This window comes from Falco naumanni, chromosome 18 (assembly GCF_017639655.2).
Source record: "Falco naumanni isolate bFalNau1 chromosome 18, bFalNau1.pat, whole genome shotgun sequence".
NCBI classification, from domain to species: domain Eukaryota; kingdom Metazoa; phylum Chordata; class Aves; order Falconiformes; family Falconidae; genus Falco; species Falco naumanni.
The window spans coordinates 4,764,186-4,784,565 of NC_054071.1; the positions used below are offsets into that span (position 1 = coordinate 4,764,186).

At 62.4% G+C, this 20,380-nt stretch overlaps 1 protein-coding gene across 14 annotated transcripts in view; it reads left to right on the forward strand.

The window, feature by feature from the left end:
- Window positions 1-20,380, forward strand: part of SRCIN1 (SRC kinase signaling inhibitor 1) — a 69,169-nt gene that overhangs the window by 46,883 nt on the left and 1,906 nt on the right. For 7 of the 14 annotated variants that reach the window (XM_040617677.1, XM_040617680.1, XM_040617675.1 and 4 more), the window contains 16 exons: window positions 3,857-4,049; window positions 4,397-4,595; window positions 4,779-4,872; window positions 5,301-6,130; window positions 6,500-6,592; window positions 6,791-6,834; window positions 7,180-7,358; window positions 7,513-7,688; window positions 7,963-8,093; window positions 9,506-9,653; window positions 10,502-10,814; window positions 11,172-11,421; window positions 11,627-11,781; window positions 11,898-12,050; window positions 14,754-15,983; window positions 17,856-17,996. In XM_040617677.1, the coding sequence (XP_040473611.1) occupies window positions 3,857-4,049; window positions 4,397-4,595; window positions 4,779-4,872; window positions 5,301-6,130; window positions 6,500-6,592; window positions 6,791-6,834; window positions 7,180-7,358; window positions 7,513-7,688; window positions 7,963-8,093; window positions 9,506-9,653; window positions 10,502-10,814; window positions 11,172-11,421; window positions 11,627-11,781; window positions 11,898-12,050; window positions 14,754-15,983; window positions 17,856-17,996 (4,329 nt within the window). Of the gene's footprint in view, window positions 1-3,856; window positions 4,050-4,396; window positions 4,596-4,778; window positions 4,873-5,300; window positions 6,131-6,499; window positions 6,593-6,790; window positions 6,835-7,179; window positions 7,359-7,512; window positions 7,689-7,962; window positions 8,094-8,371; window positions 8,598-9,505; window positions 9,654-10,501; window positions 10,815-11,171; window positions 11,422-11,626; window positions 11,782-11,897; window positions 12,051-12,773; window positions 13,143-14,753; window positions 15,984-16,086; window positions 16,200-16,310; window positions 17,633-17,855; window positions 17,997-20,380 lie in introns of those variants that run through there. The other 7 variants (XM_040617683.1, XM_040617685.1, XR_005831407.1 and 4 more) reach the window with 6 other exon arrangements.

Below are 20,380 nucleotides of genomic sequence, written 5' to 3' on the forward strand. Positions count from 1 at the left end.
TCGCCACGGGCTGGCCGTGGGGCTTTAATATGCAGCAGGCAGGCGGGAAGGTGAGGCGTTTGGGATGGAGGGTGCTCCCGAAACAGGAGGATTTTAGGATCGTTGTTGTCTGCTCAGTACTTGCCTGTTGCAGCCTTTGATATCCTCCTGGGCTGCGGTGCGTGGTACGGTCTGGGCCAGGCAGAGAACACCCTTTCCCTTCCAGAGATGGCGGTGAGGGTTTGATGTTTATTTATATCCTGCATCAGATTGAAAGCTCAGCTCACGCATCCTGAGCACGGGTCCCGGCCAGCACCTGGGGAGCCCCAGAGCCTTGCGTGCCCCCAGGACCAGGGCAGCGCCTGCAGCCCCACATTTCCCTCTCCCCTGGATGGACAGCGCTCAATGAGGTGACATATTCCCCCGTGACACCAGGGGACATCCACCCTGTCAGTGTAAGCGCTGGCACAGACAGGTCCAGGCACTGCTCATCCCGTGGTGGCACCCAGCAAAGCAGGATTGCCCCCCCCCCCCCCCAAGCATCTGTGGCAAAGCAGGGAGCTGAGCACCCCTTTTAAACTCCATGGTGATGGATGAAGCTACGTGAGTGTGTCAGGTCCTGACACGCTTGGGGTGAGCCGTGGCCTCGGTGACCAGGTCCCACCTGCTCCAGCAAGGCTGCAGGTGCTGTGAATGGGGCTGAGGGGCAAGCGGAGCTGCCCCAAGGCTACCAGCCGCTGGCAGGGGCAGGAGGCAGGATGCGGGGGAGCTGAGTTGTCGGTTAACCTATTATCTTATAGCAGCGTAAGTCATTAGTGAGGCAGAGCAATAAAAAACAATTCCCTCCGAATCAGCTCATTAATGGGCTGCACGGTGCAGCCGCCGCGCTCCCCCTCCTTGCTGGGCATCCTGGCTCCCCGCCGTGGCAACGCTCCGTGGGCATCCGGCTGCACCCCCCGGCAAAGCCGGTGTGGCCAAAATGGCCACAGGCAAGCAATGGCACAGACCCCCTGCCCCATAGCACTTGGAGTCCCGTCCTGTGTTCCCCCCCCCCCCCCCCGGGTCCGTCCTTTCCAGCTTGCCATCATCCTGCCTTGGCTGGGGTAGGCGGGGGTCCTGTGGCCAGCCACGGAGGGTCCCGTGCCCGTGGAGGTGCCCTGCAGCGGGGGGTGTTGGGGAGGGGGGTACGGTGCTTCCCCTGGGGCCAGCCAGGGCTTTGTGGGGCTGCTGCGTCCCTGCTCGGGCTGGGAGAGCACATTGTGCTGAGCGTCAGCCCAGAACCGTCCCTTCCAGGCTAAAAATCCATTAATTTCCATCTTGCCCTTTTTTCCCTCTTTTTTTTTTTTTTTTTTTGACTGATACCATAATTAGCTCCATCAGGTAAACTTAATTACTTCAGGTCACATGCAACCCTGGGGCAGAGGCAAAAGATGGGAGGGGTCTGGGCTCACCTGGAGCAGGGCAGCTCTCCCCACTGCCCTGTTCCCACAGCCATCCTGCAGGCTACTATAGGGACTGCTGTGCATGGGGGTGTCGTGCTGTAGGGGCTGTAGGGGCTGCTGTGCACGGGGGTGTCGTGCTATAGGGGCTGCTGTGCATGGGGGTGTCGTGCTATAGGGGCTGGAGGGGCTGCTGTGCATGGGGGTGTTGTGCTATAGGGGCTGCTGTGCATGGGGGTGTCGTGCTATAGGGGCTGGAGGGGCTGCTGTGCATGGGGGTGTGTTGTGCTATAGGGGCTGTAGGGGCTGCTGTGCATGGGGGTATCGTGCTATAGGGGCTGCTGTGCATGGGGGTGTCGTGCTATAGGGGCTGTAGGGGCTGCTGTGCATGGGGGTGTTGTGCTATAGGGGCTGTAGGGGCTGCTGTGCATGGGGGTGTGTTGTGCTATAGGGGCTGCTGTGCATGGGGGTGTCGTGCTATAGGGGCTGTAGGGGCTGCTGTGCATGGGGGTGTCGTGCTATAGGGGCTGGAGGGGCTGCTGTGCATGGGGGTGTCGTGCTATAGGGGCTGGAGGGGCTGCTGTGCATGGGGGTGTCGTGCTATAGGGGCTGTAGGGGCTGCTGTGCATGGGGGTGTTGTGCTGTAGGGGCTGGGGTGTTGTGCTATAGGGGCTGTAGGGACCAGGTGTGCTGGAGTGATGCACTGAAGCATGCACACTGGCACAGCCCTTAGCAACAAGGATGCTACATGGCAACGCTGTCTCAGCCGCCCCATCATGCCACGAGGAGGGGGAGGCAGAAATCCACCCCCCCTCAGCTAAATCAATTTTTCTTATGATTATTGTCTCCAGACAAAACACGCCCTGGGGAGGGGGGTGAGCCAGCACCTTTTGTCATCCCACCTGAAAGCTCAACAGCTGTTAAGGTCCAGCCAGATGTGGACTCTGGCTGGGGGGAGCAGGGAGGGATGGATGGGGCCGGGGCACGGTGAGACCCCGCTGGTACAGAGCACGAGGAAGGGGCTGCTGGGAGGGCAAAGCCAGGCTGAGGTGCAGCGCTGGCAGCGTGGGTCGTATCCTGCCCCATCCCCGCGCTTCCCTCTGGCCAAGGAGCCATCCTGCGTCGGGAGCTGGGGGGCGGCACGGCAGCTGGAGATGGGGGACCACCAGCCCTCAAGCTTTCCCAGGGCTGTGCAAAGAGGGGGACCCCCCAAAACCTGCACGCCACGAACAGGGGGGAGAGGAGACCAGGTCCCTCCATCACCTGCTCACTGCAGCTCCCTCACCTGCTGCGAAGCCCCCCTGGCCCCCCGCGGCCGGCGCTGGTGGCTGCGCTGGCCCAGCTTCAGTCCAGCCCCGCTTCCCTTTCTTGATGTAAGACTTTAAGCATCTGCGCTGCCAGCGTGCTTTGTGCTAAAACAACAACAACAAAACGAAGCAGTCAATTTTCCAGCAATTAGCTAGAGCGAGAACATTTCAAGTGCTAGAAAACCCCGCCCCGCAGGATTAATTAAATCTTCCAATTAATGTCTAATTTGAATCATGATGATGGCTGTTATCATTTCATATTGATTTTTCTTTTTGGTGTTAAAATAGAGCTGTTGTCCCTTCCACGCCGCCTTTTCCACACCCCAGGAGCTGTTTGTTCTCCCCGTTTGATTTGCCAACGTTAAACATGAGTCTGGAAAATCGAGTATTCCCGAGTATCGGCGGGCAGCATTCGCGGGTACCTGTGGCAGGGGGATCCAGCTGCCAGTTTGGAGATGTTTGTGCATAAATCCTGTGTCTGTAGCTTGAACTTTTTACGCAGCGGCTACACACTTGGCCGTGTGAGATTGGACTCCTGGCATATTACATTTTTACTGCTCTAAACCCAAACCCATTACTTTCCCCTTGGCTCAGGCAGCCATAAACCTTGCCGCTGCTTTGCTTCCAGAATAAGCCAGGCATTTATGTTTCCCGGGAGCTGGTTCATTGGTGTAATGGATGTGTAACCTCCTGTAATTGCTAAGGTTATTCCAGTGCTTGCGTGTGAGCCCTGGCTCTGTCACCAGCTAGCTAGTGCTGGTTTGATTTCCAGTAGGTTGCTGGTGGGGGGGATTCAAAGGTGCCTGGAACGATGCTGGGAGGCTTGGAAATGCAGCGTGCTGCCAGCCTGACGCGGAAAACGTGAGCGAGCAATTGCAGGAGGCAAGGGGACCGTACAGGATTGTACCTGCCTAGAGCAGGAGGTGGAGGAAGCCTGGAGCTGGTGCTGTATCCGGACCACAGTGTGCTGACTCAGCCGGGGATCCAGGACTGAGCATCCCTGGATGCGGCTCAGCCTCACCCGAGCCTCTCCATCCCGGCACTGGGCTCCGGAGGAAAGGCAGGAGCAGCACACCGGGGCTGGGGTACCCAACGCCGCTCTCCCCTGACCTCTCTCCTCTCCCCTTCCAGACGAGGAGCTCCCGGCACTCCCAGGGCTCCCAGCCCGGCTTGGCCGATCAAGCCAAACTCTCCTTCGCCTCGGCCGAATCCCTGGAAACCATGTCGGAAGCGGAGCTGCCCCTGGGGTTCAACAGGATGAACCGATTCCGGCAGAGCTTGCCCTTGTCCCGCTCCACCAGCCAGACGAAGCTGCGGTCGCCAGGTACCCTCGGGACCCCATGCCCCCGGGACGGGCAGCACGAACGTGCCCGGCCACCACCAAACCCCTCTGCCTGCTGCTGCGGGCAGGTGCTGGCATGTGCCGGCAGTGGGATCGGTTTGTATCTGCCCAAATAACCGACCCCAGGAGGAGTGGGGGGCACCACACGCCGTGAAGGATGGCTGAGGGGGATGAGCTGCCTTCGGCCTCACTGCTCCAGGGTGACCAGAGGTCCCCAAGCCCTTGGCTGGGTGCACATGGCAAGCATCACTGGTCTCGGCACGTCTTCGGCACTGCGTGGCGAAGGGATGCAGGCACACCTCACCGCTCTCTGCTCCCTCTCCTTCCAGGGGTCCTTTTCCTGCAGTTTGGGGATGAGACGAGGCGCGTCCACATCACCCACGAGATCAGCAGCATGGACACCCTGCACGCCCTCATTGTCCACATGTTCCCCCAGAAGCTCACCATGGGGATGCTGAAGTCCCCCAACACTGCCATCCTCATCAAGGACGAGTCGCGCAATGTCTTCTATGAGCTGGAGGATGTCCGGTGAGGATGGGGGAGGGGGGGCTCAGAAATCCACTGCAGGTTGATTGTCCTTTCTTGAAGGGCATCACAAATTAGTGGGATGAAAGCAGAAGGATGGGCACGGGTGCAGTCCGGTGGCTGGGACTTGCTGGGGGCTCGGCGGCTGCCTCTCCAGGGTGCTCACGGCTCTGCCTCTCCTTGCAGTGACATCCAGGACAGAAGCATCATTAAAATCTACCGGAAAGAGCCGCTCTACGCCTCGTTCCCAGCCTCGCACATCACCAACGGGGACCTGAGGGTAAGGGGGAACAACGGGGTGTTGCGGGGAGAGCCCGCAGCGTGGGTGCACCCGGCGGGCTGGGACCAGTAAAGAGAGAAAGTGATGGAGACAGGGACTGGTAATTGCGTGTGTTTGTGGAAGGAGTAATGGCTGCGATTTGTCTTGCCAGGTTCCAGCGTTGTTAAGTGTTACTTTAAGAGAATGGATGTTTGAAGCCTGACAGCAGGGTAATAAACATGATAATTAGGGGATTCATCAGAATAAATCATCCCGCTCCTGGGTGGGAGTGAGGAAGCTGCTGTTTGCCAAGGCCAGGTGAAGGTGCAGGAGCTGGAGATCCGGGTGGTCGGAGGGGTGCAGCGAGGCAGGGTCCCAGCAGGGCAGGGCGAGGGCAGGGGGCCAGCCCGCAGGGACGTGGTGCTGACACCCCCTGCCCCTTTCCGCAGCGGGAGATGGTGTACACCTCCAGGGAGTCATCTCCCACCCGCCGGCTGAACAACATGTCCCCGGCTTCCCACCTCACCTCCGGCTCCCCTCCGCCGGTGCTCCAGTCCTCCTCCCCGTCCCGCTCCCGCATGTCCTACAGCGGGGGTCGCCCGCCCTCCTACGCCGGCAGCCCCGTCCACCACAGCGAGCGTCTCTCCAACCTGCCGCCCGCCCAGGGCGTCTCGCCCAGCCCCAGCGCCATCCTGGAGCGCCGGGATGTGAAGCCGGATGAGGACCTGGCTGGGAAGAACGTAGTGCTGGTGAAGAACGAGGGGCTGTACGCCGATCCCTACGGCATGGTGCACGAGGGGCGGCTCAGCATCACCTCCACCCAGTCCCTGGCTGGCATGGGAGACCCCTTCGGCTACTCGGGGGGGCTGTACAAGCGGGGCTCCGTTCGTTCCCTCAGCACCTACTCGGCGGCCGCCTTGCAGACGGAGCTGGAGGACAGCCTGTACAAGCCCAACGCGCCCATTTACAGCGAGACGTACGGACCTGGCCTGGGTTTCCGCATGCCCCCCTCCTCCCCCCAGAAGATGGCTGATGGCCGGCTCGTGGACGTGCAGCCGGGGCAGAGCCCGCACAGCCCCTACTCGGGACCCCCCAGCCGCTCCTCACCCGTCCGTCAGTCCTTCCGCAAGGACTCCTGCTCCTCCGTCTTCATGGACAGCCCCGTCAACAAGCCGCGCAACCCCAGCTCCTCCGGCCCACCGGAGCTCTTCCCCGGCCCCGGCGACCGCCCGCTCTCGGGGTTCGGCTCCCCTGGACCGGCCAAGGACACCGAAACGAGGTGAGATGGGGCACAGGGGAACCCCCCGCAGATATGAGCTTTGCTGCTCTGGTGGTCGCCCCTCGGTGCGGCTGGGGAGGGAGAGGAAGAGCAGAGGAAGGCTTGGTCCCATCACCACCGCGGCAGCGGTGCTGGGATGGGCAGTGAAGCACCGAGCTGTGCTGAGGGGAGCGATGCGGCGGAGCCGGAGGCAAGGAGAGGGGATGAAGGAGGTGGATGTTGCTGGTGACAGCAGCGCTGCCACCTCCCCAGCGTCCCTCCGGGGACATGCAGGGACCCGGTGGGTGGGTGCAGGGCAGGATGACCCTGAGCGTGTTGGTGGTGCCGGAGCCACCTCCTGACCTGGCCTCTCTCCCTTCCCCACGGCAGGGAGCGGATGGAGGCGATGGAGAAGCAGATCGCCAGCCTGACGGGGCTGGTGCAGAGCGCGCTGCTCCGTGGCTCCGAGGCTGAGACCCCCAGGTACGGAGCGGGACAGCAGGCGTGGGACCCCGGATCTGTTGCGGGGAGGGGGATGCCTCCAGCTGGGCTGCTTGCTGTGAGGCTGGGGGCTCCTGCTCCCCTCCCAGGGGATGCCAGCCCCCCCCATGCCCCTGCAGCCCCCTGAGCCGGTGAGGATGGAGGCGCCTGGTCCACCCTCGCTCCTCTCTTTCGTTGCAGCGAGAAGACAGAAGCCACCAACGGTGGGACCCCCCCATCAGCGTGTAAGTGACTGGAGAGCCAGCCCCTCACCCTGCAGCACCCCCTCCCCCTGCCCCGCAGCTGCTGGGAGTCCTAGGGTGGGTGCAGGAGCAGGGGTCTGCAGTCAACAACCAGCGGGACCCCCCTGCCCCGTGATGCTAAGGGGCAGCTCTGGGGTGGCCTTTCTGTGGAGCCAGCGTGGGGGTGCTGTGGATGGGGTAGTTTTGGAGACCACCCCAGAACGGCTGGACTGAAGCAGGGGGTAGGGAAAGAGAGGTCTTTCCTGGGAAAAGCAGAGGAGCGGAGCCTGCAGCCTCCCCCAGGGCGGGATACCTTCCCTCAGCAGCCTCTGCTTGCCCTCCCCGCAGCGACCAGCCGCAGTGGCATGGGGACACCAGTGCCTGCACCCCCACCGCCCTCCGCCACCAGCACGCCGGCGGGGCAGCCCACCGCCATCACCCGCTTGCACATGCAGCTGCACCTCCACGACCTGCAGCAGAACACCAGCGACCTCCGCAACCAGCTGCAGCAGCTCAAGAAGCTGCAGGTGGGTCCTGGGGGTGGCGGCAGGGGGGTCCCCAACCTGGCCCAGCTCTTCTTGGCATGGACAAATCGCCCTTTCCTGGTGATTTTGCATGGGGTTGGTTATCCATCGGGGGGGGATCTTGCCCAGCTTGAATCCCCCCTCCTCATCCCTGCAGCTGCAGAACCAGGAGATGGTGAAGACGATGCTGCGGCGGACAGAGACGGAGATCAGTGTGCGGGTGACGGACACCATGCGCAAGCACGAGGACCCGCTGCAGCGCCAGCGCAGCTTGGTGGAAGAGGAACGGCTCCGTTACCTCAACGAGGAGGAGCTGATCACCCAGCAGCTCAAGTGAGCCAGGGCTGGCGGCAGAGCTGGGCACGCAACTGGGGAGGGGGGTCCTTGCCCACTGGCCTCAATGGGCCAGATCCTCCATGGGTGTAAATCAGCAGCTCTGCACGGTGCCAGGTCACATCCTTGACAGCGTGACTAGCATGAGGAGGGGTCCCCAGCCCAGCGGTCCTCTCCCCTCTGCTGCGTGAGGACCTGCAAAGCTGGCCACCCCTGGGGCTCCCCAGCATCCTGGAGCAGCGGTGACACCCCTGCCCTGCCTCTGTGCTCACAGTGACCTGGAGAAGTCGGTGGAGAAGATCCAGAAGGATTTGGCCCACAACCACCGGCTCATCCCTGTGCAGGAGCTGGAGGAGAAGGCGGTGGTGCTCAAGCAGCTGGGGGAGACACTGACAGACCTCAAGGGTGAGGATGTGGCTGGGGCCAGGGTGGGCAGCAAGCAGAGCTTTGTCTGCATCTCCTTGCTCCATCCTTACACGTAGGATGCTCCAGGTTGCCCGTTCCCTCTGGGTTTGTGTGTTTGCACCTACTGGTGTGTTTGCCTGCATCCTCAGGGCAGGTTCCCCCGGTTCTTGGTGGGGTGTGCGTCCTGCAGGCTTTGGGCTGCTGCAGGGGTGAGGGCTGCACTCCGCACGCCTGTTGCCTGCCTGTTGCTCTGCTAGCTGTCCAATTCCGTCCTGCAGCCCCTGCCTGAGTCCCCCTGACATCTCACCATTGCTCGGAGCTGCTGCCTGCCTCTGTCCTGCAGGACCTTGTGCTTGCCCACCCCCATGCGTGCTGCCTGTGATTTTACTGCTCCTGCAGCCTCCCATCCCTGGGCTGCCCCTATCCTGCCTCCCACAGACGGCCAGCACCTCGATTCGAAGTGGCAGAGCTCCTGCCTGCCAGAGCCAAGGCAGACAATAAACGGTGATGTGGCAGCAGTTGCTGAGGTGGCAAGAAGAGGGGCCATGGGGGGGCTGTGGGGAGGGCCGGGGGGCAGAGGCAGGAGCAGCTCCACTTTCCCACAGCATTTCCATAAAGTCAGGCTGATGCTGAGCAGCCGGGAGGGCGAGCAGAGTACCGGGCAGGGAGCCAGGAGCAACCTGCTCCACATCAGCCCCTGCCACCACGTCCCCGATGTCCTGGGTACCAAAGACCCAGCTCCACAGCAGTGTTTGGCACCCACAGATGTGGAGGGGACACCTGCAGGGGCGAAAATTGGTGCCTGCAGGTGGATGGAGAAGGGGTGATGGGTACGGGGAGCAGAGGAGATGCTGGCCCAGGCTCCCCAGGATTCATCCTGCTCCGTTTGGCAGGGCGCCCTTGCCATGGGTATGATGGCCATGAAGATGGTCAGAGGGCTCTCCTGTGAGGACAGGCTGAGAGAGTTGGGGTTGTTCAACCTGGAGAAGGCTCTGGGGACACCTTAGAGCACCTTCCAGTACCTAAGTGGGCTTGTAAGAAAGATGGTGACAGACTTTTCAGTAGGGCTTGTAGTGACAGGACAAGGGGTAATGGTTTTAAACTAGAAAAGGGCAGATTAGATATTAGGAAGAAATTCTTCACTGTGAGGGTGGTGAGGTGCTGGCACAGGCTGCCCCAATAAGCTGTGGATGCCCCATCCCTGGAAGTGTCTAAGTCCAGGTTGGACAAGTCTTGGAGCACCCTGGTCGAGCAGCAGGTGTCCCTGCCCATGGCCAGATGGTCTTTAAGGTCCCTTCCAACCCAAACCATTCTATGACTCTGCGGTGGTTTTGGCGGGCGCGGGGTGCCCTGGCACTGCCAGCTGGGCACCGGGAGGGGCACCCTGGTGACCCCCACCTCTCCCACCCCAGCCCAGTTCCCCAGCCTGCAGAGCAAGATGCGGGTGGTGCTGCGGGTGGAGGTGGAAGCCGTCAAGTTCCTCAAGGAGGAGCCGAACCGCCTCGATGGCCTGCTCAAGCGCTGCAAGACGGTGACGGACACCCTCACCCAGATCCGCAGGTGAGCACCAAGCCCCCAGCCCAGTCCCCTGAGCACTTTGGAGGACACAGTTTGTCCCTTCAGTTGTCCCTGTGCCCCTGGCACGTGTGCCTTATGGATGCAAATCCCAAGGGCTGTTGAAAAACAGACTCATTTTTCTATTAAGGCATTAAAAAATGCCCTCGGTCCTTCGCAGTGTGTGCGTGGGAACCCCTTTCCAAACTGACTTTTCCCTTATCACCTTGGAAGAAAGGTCTTTGTATATCCAGATAGAAAGGAGAGCTTGATCAGAAATCTCTTTCCTGAGGAGTGGAAAAACATTCAGCTGGAGAAATATCATCTTCCGTGTGTAACGATGGTGGCAGGCTGGGCCGTGCCCCCCGGCTGAGCCCACCTGCCTCTTCCTATTAGGAGACCTTTGGGGACGGCTTACGGCTCGGCCACGCTGCAGGGGGAGCGCCCGGCCGGGCTTGCCTCGGGCTCCTTGTAGCCTGGTTTTCTACGGGAAATGAGCTTGTATGATCACGCGGTGTCTGAATCTGCCTACCTGTCATTTCCCAGCCCTAATAACTCCTGAATCCAAAGGGCAATGCCAGGCAGACCCGACGGAGGGGCAGGATTCGGAGGGATCCGATTTCCTATAAGCTTCATGAAAGCGGACAGCCAGGTAGAGGAGCTCATTCGTGTGCTCCCCCAAGACAGGCTGTAGCATCAACTCCAACCCCTTCCTAGACATCAGAGAATCTAAACGTTCAGCCGTATAACGCGGTGTTGCGGGAGAATAAGCTTTTTGTGACGGGGCTTGGAGAGGGTGCCGTAACCCCCCGATACCGTGCAGCCACCCAGCACCTTTGCTCTGTCCCCGGCAGGCAAGTGGACGAGGGCATGTGGACCTCCCCCAGCAACCTCAGCCAGTCCCCCAAGAAGGTGGCCCCCGAGACAGACTTCAGCAAAGGGCTGGATTTGGAGATGCCCACCAGCCCCCCAGTGAGCCTCCACCACCTGACGGCTGCCACCGAGACCCTGGGCATGCCCAGCTTTGGGCACAGCCCCCCCCAGACCCAGACCCACCCCTCCAAGAGCAATAACCCTTCCCGAGCTCCGGAGATGGTACCCGCCAAGACCCAGACGGGGCCGGAGACCCCCAGCAAGAAGAGTGCGGATAAAGCTGTATCCGTGGAGGTGAGAGCCTGGAATGGGGAGGGCTTTTCTAGGGGGTCTGCCCCTATGTCTCCCAGCTGAAACTGGGAACAGGAGCTGGGTCCATCCTGCTCCTCTTTGCTGCGTTTGCAGCCGGTGGGTTGTCTGGAGGGGGCGGGGGGGGGTGTTGCCAGGTGATGCAGCCTTGGGAGCACCCCCAATTGCACGCTGCCGGGGGGGGGGGGGCGGCTTGGGGATGGGGGCAGCACTGGCCTCCCTGCTCCTCCCCGGGGGAGGCTGGGGGGGGGGGCAGCAGGGCTGTGGGTCACATCCTGCCTGCAAGGGCAGGAGAAGCTGCGTGCGGCTGGGGGTGCAGCGGGCGCTGCCTGCCATCCGCAGGCTGCCGAGCGGGACTGGGAGGAGAAGCGGGCAGCGCTGACCCAGTACAGTGCCAAGGACATCAACCGCCTCCTGGAGGAGACGCAAGCCGAGCTGATGAAGGCCATCCCCGACCTGGAGTTCGCTGCCAAGCACAAGCAAACCACGGGCAGCGGCAGCACCGCCTCCACGCCTGAGCACAAACCCTCCAAGCCGCAGCATGCACCGAAGTCGGGGGGCAAAGGGGACCCCAATGGCCGCAGGGGCTCAGGTACGGCGTGGGGAGGGCAGGGGTCCACCTCTGGATCCCAGGGCTGGGGGTGCCCTGGCCGTGCCATCGCTGGTGGGTCTCCCTGGGCTGAGCCGTGCCGCCGCAAGGGGAGGTTTACAGCTGGGGAGGCGGTGGGAGAACCTCGGGTGTTGTATTAGAGGGGCAGGGAAAGGTCTCGTGCCCTCACAGCATCGTTTGTGCCCAGACGAACTGACGGTGCCGCGGTACCGGACCGAGAAACCCTCCAAATCACCACCGCCTCCCCCTCCGCGCCGCAGCTTCCCCTCGTCCCACGGGCTGACCACAACCCGCAGCGGCGAAGTCATCGTCACCAGCAAGAAGGAGCCCGGTTTTATGAAGGTAGGGAGCGGGGCCACAGGATGGCTGCGGGGCTGGGCCGAGGGGGTCACCGTCAGCAGGACCAGCCCTGGCCCCCAGCGCCCCCCACCCCTCACCACCCTGCTCCCCCCTGGCAGAAGGCCGAGTCGGAGGAGCTGGAAACCCAGAAGCCCCAGGTGAAGCTGAGAAGGACAGTGTCGGAGGTGGTCAGGCCAGCGTCCACCCCCCCCATCATCGCCTCTGCCATCAAAGACGACGACGACGAGGACCGCATCATTGCGGAGCTGGAGGTGAGCGCGGGAGGGGCTGCGGGATGCCCCAGCTTATCCGCATTGCAGGCGATGCCCACCCTGCCCTGTCCGCTCACCCTGCCTGTGCCCAGCTCCGGGCAGCTGTGGGGAACACCTTGGGATTGGGTCTGGGGAGTGACATCCCACACGTCGGCACAGCAGTGGGCTTCCCCCTCCTCACCTGTCTCCCAGCAGGAGCGCGGTGCCGTGGGACGGGCAGGATGGAGCGGTTGCACCCTGCCGGACCCCTCGCTGGGTCCAGGTGCCATGCCTGGTTCACCACCTCTCTTCAGCGCTTCTACCCCGTCTTGAGCTTTAAGCCAAACTCATTTGGTTTTTAATGCGACGCAGCTTCAGCTGGAGGTTCGTTGGGGTTTGTGCACAGGGCGCTCTGCAGAGATCCCACCCGAGACGCCGTCCCCAGGCTCTGAGCTCCCCCAGGCTGGCAGTGCCCCACGTCCTTGCCCCGTTTGCCATGGTCGAGGTGCCCAAGTGGGTAACAGATGGCTTTTCCTTGACTGGTTTCCCCAGGAGGCAGGGCACCGGCGACGCTGCTGGCAGCAGAGGACGGGGCTGCCCCTGGCTGATGAGAACAGCCCATGTCTCACTCGCTGCTGAGCCCCGGTGCTGGCGTGACCATAGCAGGCATCCTTGCAGGCATGGGCTGCATCGTTGTTCCCCACAAGCCTCCCTCCTCCAACCCGCCCGTGTTTGACTCCCCAGGTGTTTCAGAGAAGCTCTGCCTCCCCTTTCCTTCCCAAGCTCCGTTACGATCCGCTCACGGCTGCCGTCTCCCCTGGGCACGTAGACTCGTGGCCCAACGGAGCCTCCGTTGCAGCCGAAGGATGGAAGGTAACAGCTCGCTCTGAGCACCGATCCTGCCGACGGGCTGCACTTTAACCACCTCCTCTCCTGCTTCTTTTTAACTCACTTCTGCTTCTTTTTTCTAACTGATTTAACAAACTAATGGCTTCTCTCCACTCCCTCGCTCACCGCCACTGCGCGTGCGGCACTGACATGGCACAGGACTGAGCACTAACCCGTGCAACAGCTGCATGGGGCTGCTGCAGTTCCATCAGGGCCAGATCCTGCACCCACATGGATGGGAGGAAGGAAGGGGCCACCCCAGCACTGCACCGGGCAGGGCACGGAGGGGCCTCGCCACTCTCATAATGCACTGGGTGCCTGAGGGGGGGTGTCACTGGAAGGGGCAGTGGGGGGTGATGCATGTCGTGCCCTGTGCAGGGACACCTCGTTCCCCGTGCATGATATGGGTGGATGGTAAAGGACTGGACCAGAAGCTTGTGGCTGCTGGGACTTGCTTTGGGCTTGGCCCCATCACCCCTCCTGGGTGCTGGGGTGCTGGGCGGGCACAGCCCAGCTCCCTCCCAGCCGTCCTGCCCTCCATCCTGCCCTGGGCTCTGGGAGTGGAGAGAGCAGGAGGGAAGGAAGGTGCCTGAAGAGTGGATGGGATGGAGCAGGGGATGCCAGGGGAACAAGGGGGCAAAGAGCAGGATGGAGGGTGCTGCTGAGCCCCTCACCAGGGAGCATCTAGTGAGGGGAGCTCTGCCACATCCAGGGCGGCTCAGCTGCTGGTGAGGGTCTGGGTACATTGCAGGGGTCCCGCTGGGACCCTCCCTTCTCCTGAAGACCCAGCACCGTGGCTGCCCCAGAGCAGCATCTCTTGTCCCTGCAGGGAAGGACCCCTGTCCCCAGAGGTCGGATGGGTCCAGCTCCAGACCCAGAGCTCTGTAGTCATCCCAGCACTTGTGTCTCCTTCCCTCTCTGCTGTGGGTGCTACTCAGACCCCCAGGGCTGGGGCACGAGTGAGACACACCGAGCCAGGGCACATGTCCCTGCTGCCCATCCTGTGCCAGCTGGCAGTGTGGCATAACCGCCATGCCACCCTGCTCTGCCGTGAGGGCAGGGGGCCAGGGACGGCTGCACGTGAAGCCCCTGCAGAGGTGGCAGCCCCCTTGGCCAGCACAGGGCTCGGGTGCCAGCAGCGTCCCCATGGCTGCAGCTGCAGGGGGGCAAATTTTCTGCCAGAGCATCTCTCCAGCTCACCTTCCCTCCCCTCCGTGGAGGGCATGGCCAGCTCTGGTTCCCTGGGCATTGCACAGCTCGTTGCGCTTCCCCTGGGACAGGAACAGAGAGGTGGGGGATGAAGGACATATTTTCTAGGTGTCTTCTCGCTACTCAGGGCTTTTAAGGTCTGGTGCCCCTTGGCAGCTTGTTTGTGATGCCTCGTCCCCTGCCTTCAGCTCCGCTGGGAGCTGTGGTGTCCTGCGGGGCTGAGCAGGCTCTGCTCCTGCACCAGTGCCATGCCAGTTTGCACCAGCATGGGAGAAATCCAAGGCGGATGGTGGCAGTCAGGTTTCCAAAGGTGTTTGGGAGGTGCAGCAACACCAAATCATTTTTGCTAATAAGTCCAGGCAAGTTATTTCCAAAGTCTCCTAGACCCAGGTTGCCTTCAGCGCAGTAGAAAACTGGTCCCTGTCCGTGCTGCGGGTACCGATGGGACATCAGGGCTGGGCAGGAGGGAGCTGAGCATCCCCCTTCCTGGCTGAGCACCTCCCTGCAGCGCTACGATGCCCAGAGGCACCAGCAATGGGGGACCCCAGTAGTGTGTGCAGGCACATAGTGCCCCCCGGCAGCTCCTGCTCTCCCCTGGCTCTTAATCTGTCTGAATTCTCTACCTAGGAGCCGCCAGCCCTGGCAGCCCCGGGGAGCAGGGCTTTCTCCCTCCCGCAGATTGTGCTCACCGAGTGGGTGTCTGAACCGCCATCCCCCGAAGCTGAACCGGAGGTGTGGGTGGCAACTGGCTGCTCGGAGCACGGGGACCCCCAGAGCGGTGGAGCGGGAGGGGAGCATGTACCCGAGGTGGGAAGGAAATGCCCTGTGTCTCCTGGCATCTCCGAAAAGTCCCCTTCCGCAGCGGGGTACCCTCCAGCCCCAGCCCCACACCCCCTGAGCAGCCCATCTCAGGGCCATGCCCATGCAGCAGGAGAGACTCGGAGGTTCCCTCTAGTAGCCAGCAAGGTACCACCTATCTCAGGGCACAAACCCAGCCAGCCCGTGGCGGGAGGAGGAGGGGACACTGCTCCGAACGCTGCCAGCAGGCGAGAAGGTGGCAGCAAGACGTCTCACCGAGGTCCCTTGGCTGCACAGCCTCCTCGTCCCCGGGGGGAAGCCAGGGGTCCTGGATCTGGAGAGGCAGCGCTCCCCTCCACCGGTGGCAGAACGCCCAGTGCCGTCCCCCAGCTTCCCAATGATGGGGACCCCCAAGGAGGAACCAGGCGGAGCACGCAGGAGGCATCGCTCCCTCCTGGGCATTCTGCTGGGGCTTGCAGACAAGCCTGGAGGGAGGACAGCTCACCAGTGCCAAATCCCAGAGCTTTTCCAGGCAGGGATCCAGCCCCGCAGGGAAGCGGACAGTCCTGGGCTGAGCATCCCCAGGAGCAGGTTGCTGCTTTCTGGAGGCCAAACCACTGCGCAGCTCCTGCTGCCGGGGGAGGAGGTGGCACGGAGGACGCCGGGGTTGGGGGGAAGGCAGCGGAAGGGCTCTGCAAAGGGCAGGTGTCCCCTCGCCGCTCCATGGCTCCGTGCAGCAAGGAGATTTACGAAGGCACGTACCAAAGACTGGATAGCCTGGAAGAAACTATCCGTGAGCTGGAAATAACCATCAGCGAGATCAGCAGCCATCCCTTGGTTGAATTTGTATTCCCTAAAGATCTGCTAGGACAGGTGGGATCCAAGGATGCCGGCAAGGAGACCAAGGAAGGTCTGAGGGATCTCAGACACAGTTGCTGTGATGACGGGACTGCCCTGGACCTCAGTCAGGCCAAAGATGATGCTCGTGAGAGTCCATCTCCAAGCAAGACCAAGCCACCTCTGCTACCCAAGCCGCAGCTCTCCCTCGACACTCCGCAGGTTTATTTTCTATTATCCCTCTTGCTGTGCTCTGCCCCGGACTCACTCTGATGTCTCTCTTCCTCCACCTCTACCTGCTCCCTCTCTGTGACTCTACCTCCAGGCATAGCCAAGGTGGAAAACAAATCTCCGTTTCTCCCTGTGGCTTGAAGGGGTTTGGGAAGCGCAGGCAAGCAGGAGCGAGACTGCAGGCAGCAGTCGGCAGCGGAAAGGCAGGTGGTGCCAAGGCAGCGCTGCCGTCTGCCCCTCGCCGGTGCTGGTGCCACCCAGTGCCATCCCTAGCACCGAATTAGACCCCGGCTAAGCTGGTATCTTCTACCCTGGCAGGTTTGGGGGCTGAGCACGCTGCTGGTGATGAGCACAGGGCCAGTGATGAGCATCCCACGGGGCCGGCAAGGGCTGGGTGCGCTGGGTGACGAAGCAGCGTCCCTCGTTTTGCATAAGCACTTTTGTAACGAACTGTGGTTTGAGCGTGGCAGCTGTTTCTCCTAATTAAATCACAGCGCGGGCTCCCCGAAGCCATCCAAATTGGTTTCTGCCGGAATCTGTGGCAGCCGCTCGGCTGGCTGAATAGCTGGGAAAAGAGGGGAGAAAACGCCCCCAGCCGCTCCGACGTCAGCCTGCTCCTTTATTAACGCTCAGCACTGGGGAATAAATCTCCTTTTTCATTTGCAGCAATTATCTCAGCCCCGCTTCTCGGCACCGCCGCGGTGCTCTCGCTGGGTGAATGGGCCAACAAGTGGGTGTCGCTGCCATTTCTCCCGTTGCTGGCTCCCGCTGCACCGCTGGAGCCTGGCAAGCTAGGGCCAGGAGCTGCGGGATGGATTTGTGGCACGTGCACGGGGTGCGCAGAAAGCAAAGCTCAGCTCGGGGTTCAGCAGGAGAGGCTGCGCAGCTCGGTCGGCGCTGAAAGCGGAGGCGGGAGAGGGCAGGTCTTGTGCCGCCTTTCAAGGATGCTGCGAGTTGGTTGCGAAGGCTGGGGTCCAGTGCCTGCTTGTGCCAGGGATGCTGGGGCGCCGGGGAAGGTGCGGCGCAGGCAGGGGCTGGATTTCTGTGTGCTGTGGGGTACAGGAGTCCCCACGTCCCATCCGTGTGCCCACCGAGGGTCACAGGGCAGGGCAGGCAGGACAGGCAGCACGGAGAGCCACGTAGCCATCGCTACAATAACCCGTTGGCCTTCTCTCGTCGGAGGTGCAATCTGGGCAGCAATTGCACATCTCTGGGGCAGCGTCGGTGCTGCCGGTTTTTCTGCCTGCGGCAGCTGGTCCAGACTTGGTATGGGGCAGGCAGGAGGCAGCAGTGATGGCAGGGAGAGGATCCAGGGTGCCCTGGGCAGCGGGGGGACGCGTGCCGGGCGCCGCTTTAGGGACCCACAGTGCCAGGGGATGTGTGTACAGGTACTGCTTCCCTCGCTGCAGCTCTTGCAAGTCTTTGTATCTCCATCTCTACACAGCTAGTTAATAAAACCCTCTGTATTCCCACTGCCGCCGTATCCACCTGGAGTTTGCTTCTGCCTGCCGTCGCCTCTTTTCCTTTCTCTTGGCCGTGCAGCCCTGCCCTGGTGGGGATGCTCTCCTCTTGCCCTTGGTCTCCTGGTGTTTGCCGTGTCTGCCCCAAACTCCCTCTTTGCCTTGCAGTGGTGGCACTCAGTAAGTCCTGGCTGGTTTCTGAGCTCGCCAAAGCATTGCCCGGTGACAGCTCCTTTGGCACACAGAGCCGGTGACCTCGTCCTTGCCTGGGTTTGCCACCACGGGCTGGTCCAGGCAGGGATGGCACGGTGGTGCCGCAGGGGCTCGGCACAGCTCCAGGCATCCGATGTGGGCTTTCATCTGCTGGTTTTAACCCCTTCCCCAAAATTCTCTGTCCCGACAGAGCGGTGGCGTTTCCATCCCAGCCATGAAGGTGGTGAACCCGGCATCCCGGCTGAAGCAGAGCCAGCAGCAGGGCAGTCCCGACAAAAGCAAGCACATAAAGCAGCGGATGGAGTACATGCGGATCCAGGGCCAGCAGCAGGTAGTCTATCGCTAACACCGTCCCAGCCGGCTCTCCTGGCAGCAGAGCCAGCCAAAGGCTGCCCACAGCCCTGGCATCTCCCTCACTGCCTCCTACGGGGCCAGGGTGTGGGTGGTGGGCAGGGGAGACCCTACGGGTGCTGCTTTCAGGGGCTGGGCTTTCTCAGTGCCTTTCTTTGCTGAGCCTGGTGGGGCTGGGGGTGCAGGGATCCAGCTGCTGGGGTGCAGGAGGGGGGTCTTACCCCAGTCTGTGCCCAGCACGGTGGTTTCCACAGCTGGCTGCTGGGGATGGGGACATGACTTTGTGCTGAGAGTGGCAAACTCATCCCCAGTGTGGTGTGAGGCTGAAGCTGGAGGCATTTGTCCCCCAGCCCCGTCCGCCACTGCTGCCCTGAGGGACAGGGCTGAGCCCCAGCGTTGGTCCCCTCTCCCCGAGGGACCCCCCCAGGCCTCCTTGCAGAACGTCTTGGCCGTGGGGATGAGCACTGCAGCGCCGTGTGCTTGGCACAGGGGCCCCAAGGGGCTTCACTTACCCAGGGCTGGGGCTACCCAACCCATCCCGGGAGGTTTTGGAGAGCCAGAGCCCTCCATGCACCGCAGCACCGCATCTGCAGAAGCAGCTCGTTCCGCGAGGGGGGTGTCACAGGCAGGGTGATGCTACCGGGTCACCCAGCAGCATGGGGAGAGGGTGGGGGGGCCACAGCAGCTGGAAGAGGGGTGCGATGGGATGGGATGGGATGGGATGGGATGGGATGGGATGGGATGGGATGGGATGGGATGGGATGGGATGGGATGGGATGGGATGGGATGGGATGGGATGGGATGGGATGGGATGGGATGGGATGGTGTGCGTCCCCTGCCCCAGCCCAGCACCCACCCCTTTCCCATCCCCTGGGACCACTCCTGCCACAGGCAGCAGGGCTCCCTTCCCTCTGTCCTTGCTGACAGCGTGGTGCTGGCCCTGGCTCTCCGGCTTGCTCAGGTCACGGGCAAAGTAACCACGGCCAGCCCGCTGCCCTCCACCCCCCCTCGCCTCTCCTCTCCCCCTCCCAGCCCTCCCCTGCCACCTCCTGCCCCCGCGGTGGGCAGCAGCACCATGAGCAGGTTCACCCCATTCCCTCCTCCCCGCTCCCTGCTCTGTGTGTCAATCCCCTTCCCTGCGCCTGGCGTTACCGAACCATCCAAAAAACCCTGATTTTGCTCATTCTGTTGGATCCATAAACCCTGTCAGATAAAACGAAGGTTTTTCCCACCTACCTGGAGTTGGGTTTGGAGGGGGGATTTCATGCAATTTAGGCAAATGGCGCATGAGCAAAACGGGCACCTTGCTCCCCCCTGGCTCCAGCAAGAGGGCTCAGCCCCCCCGCCCCCCCCCGCCCCCCCCCCCTTGACTGTCCCACTGCCAGGTCGGAGCCACGCAGGTGCTCTTTGTCGTGACCGCATCTGAGATGGTCCCAGGGTGGGCAAGATTTCCCCAGGCAAGGTCCATCCTTGAGGTCAGGCCCTCCTGCCACCCCCTCCCCCAGCATACATGGGTGCACGTGGGTTTTCACACCCCCACAGACTCGGGGAGAGACAGGGGGGTTCCCTCTGCCCCCCATCCAGGGCTGTCCCATGGGCTGGGGAGCAGAGAAACACCGGCCAAAAGGGCTGTGACAGGAGCCCCAAGGGGCCAGGAAGCATCTTCTGACCCCAGGCACACCAGGGAGGCCACCAAGTCCCCTTCCCTGGAGGCCACACACCGGCACAACCCTGGCTGTCCAGCGTCACCATGCCCCTCGCCCCCACCGTGGGGCACAGCATTGGTCACCTGGCCCCTAGCACCCACCGGTGGCCTCACTGGGGTGGCCGGACCAAGAGTTTTCTGTGGCATTTTTGTCCTCGCTGCCCTCCTTATGCAGGATTTGGCCACCCCCCCTGACCCCAGCAGTCCACCCACCTTCCAGCGGGGACAAGGCAGGGCTGGTGGAGCCCACTCCCCATTCCGGGAGGGTTTCTGAGCATCCTTCCTTCCCGGCGCCCTGGCTCCCTTTGGACCAGCTTTTGCATGAGGAGGGTTGGATCATGTCAGTGCTGGTGGTGATGACGCCAGCGCGGTGGGCGCAGGGGGCCGGGGTGGGCACTGTCACCTCTCGGAGGAGCCGGGGGTGCCGCGGGGCTGCCGAGGCTCTGCCCGGCTCAGCTGGACGGCACCTCGGCGGCAGCCCCGGCGCCGGGCACTGTGCCGCGTGGCGTGCGCGCCCCGTCTAACGCTGCCCTTCTTGTCCCCCTCCCCACCTTTCTCCCCTCCCCCCTCCGCCCCCCCGCCTCCGTATCTGTCTGTCTGTCCACGTCTCCGTCTGTCTGTCCATCCGTCTCTCTCGTCGCTCTCCTCCTCCTCTCGGG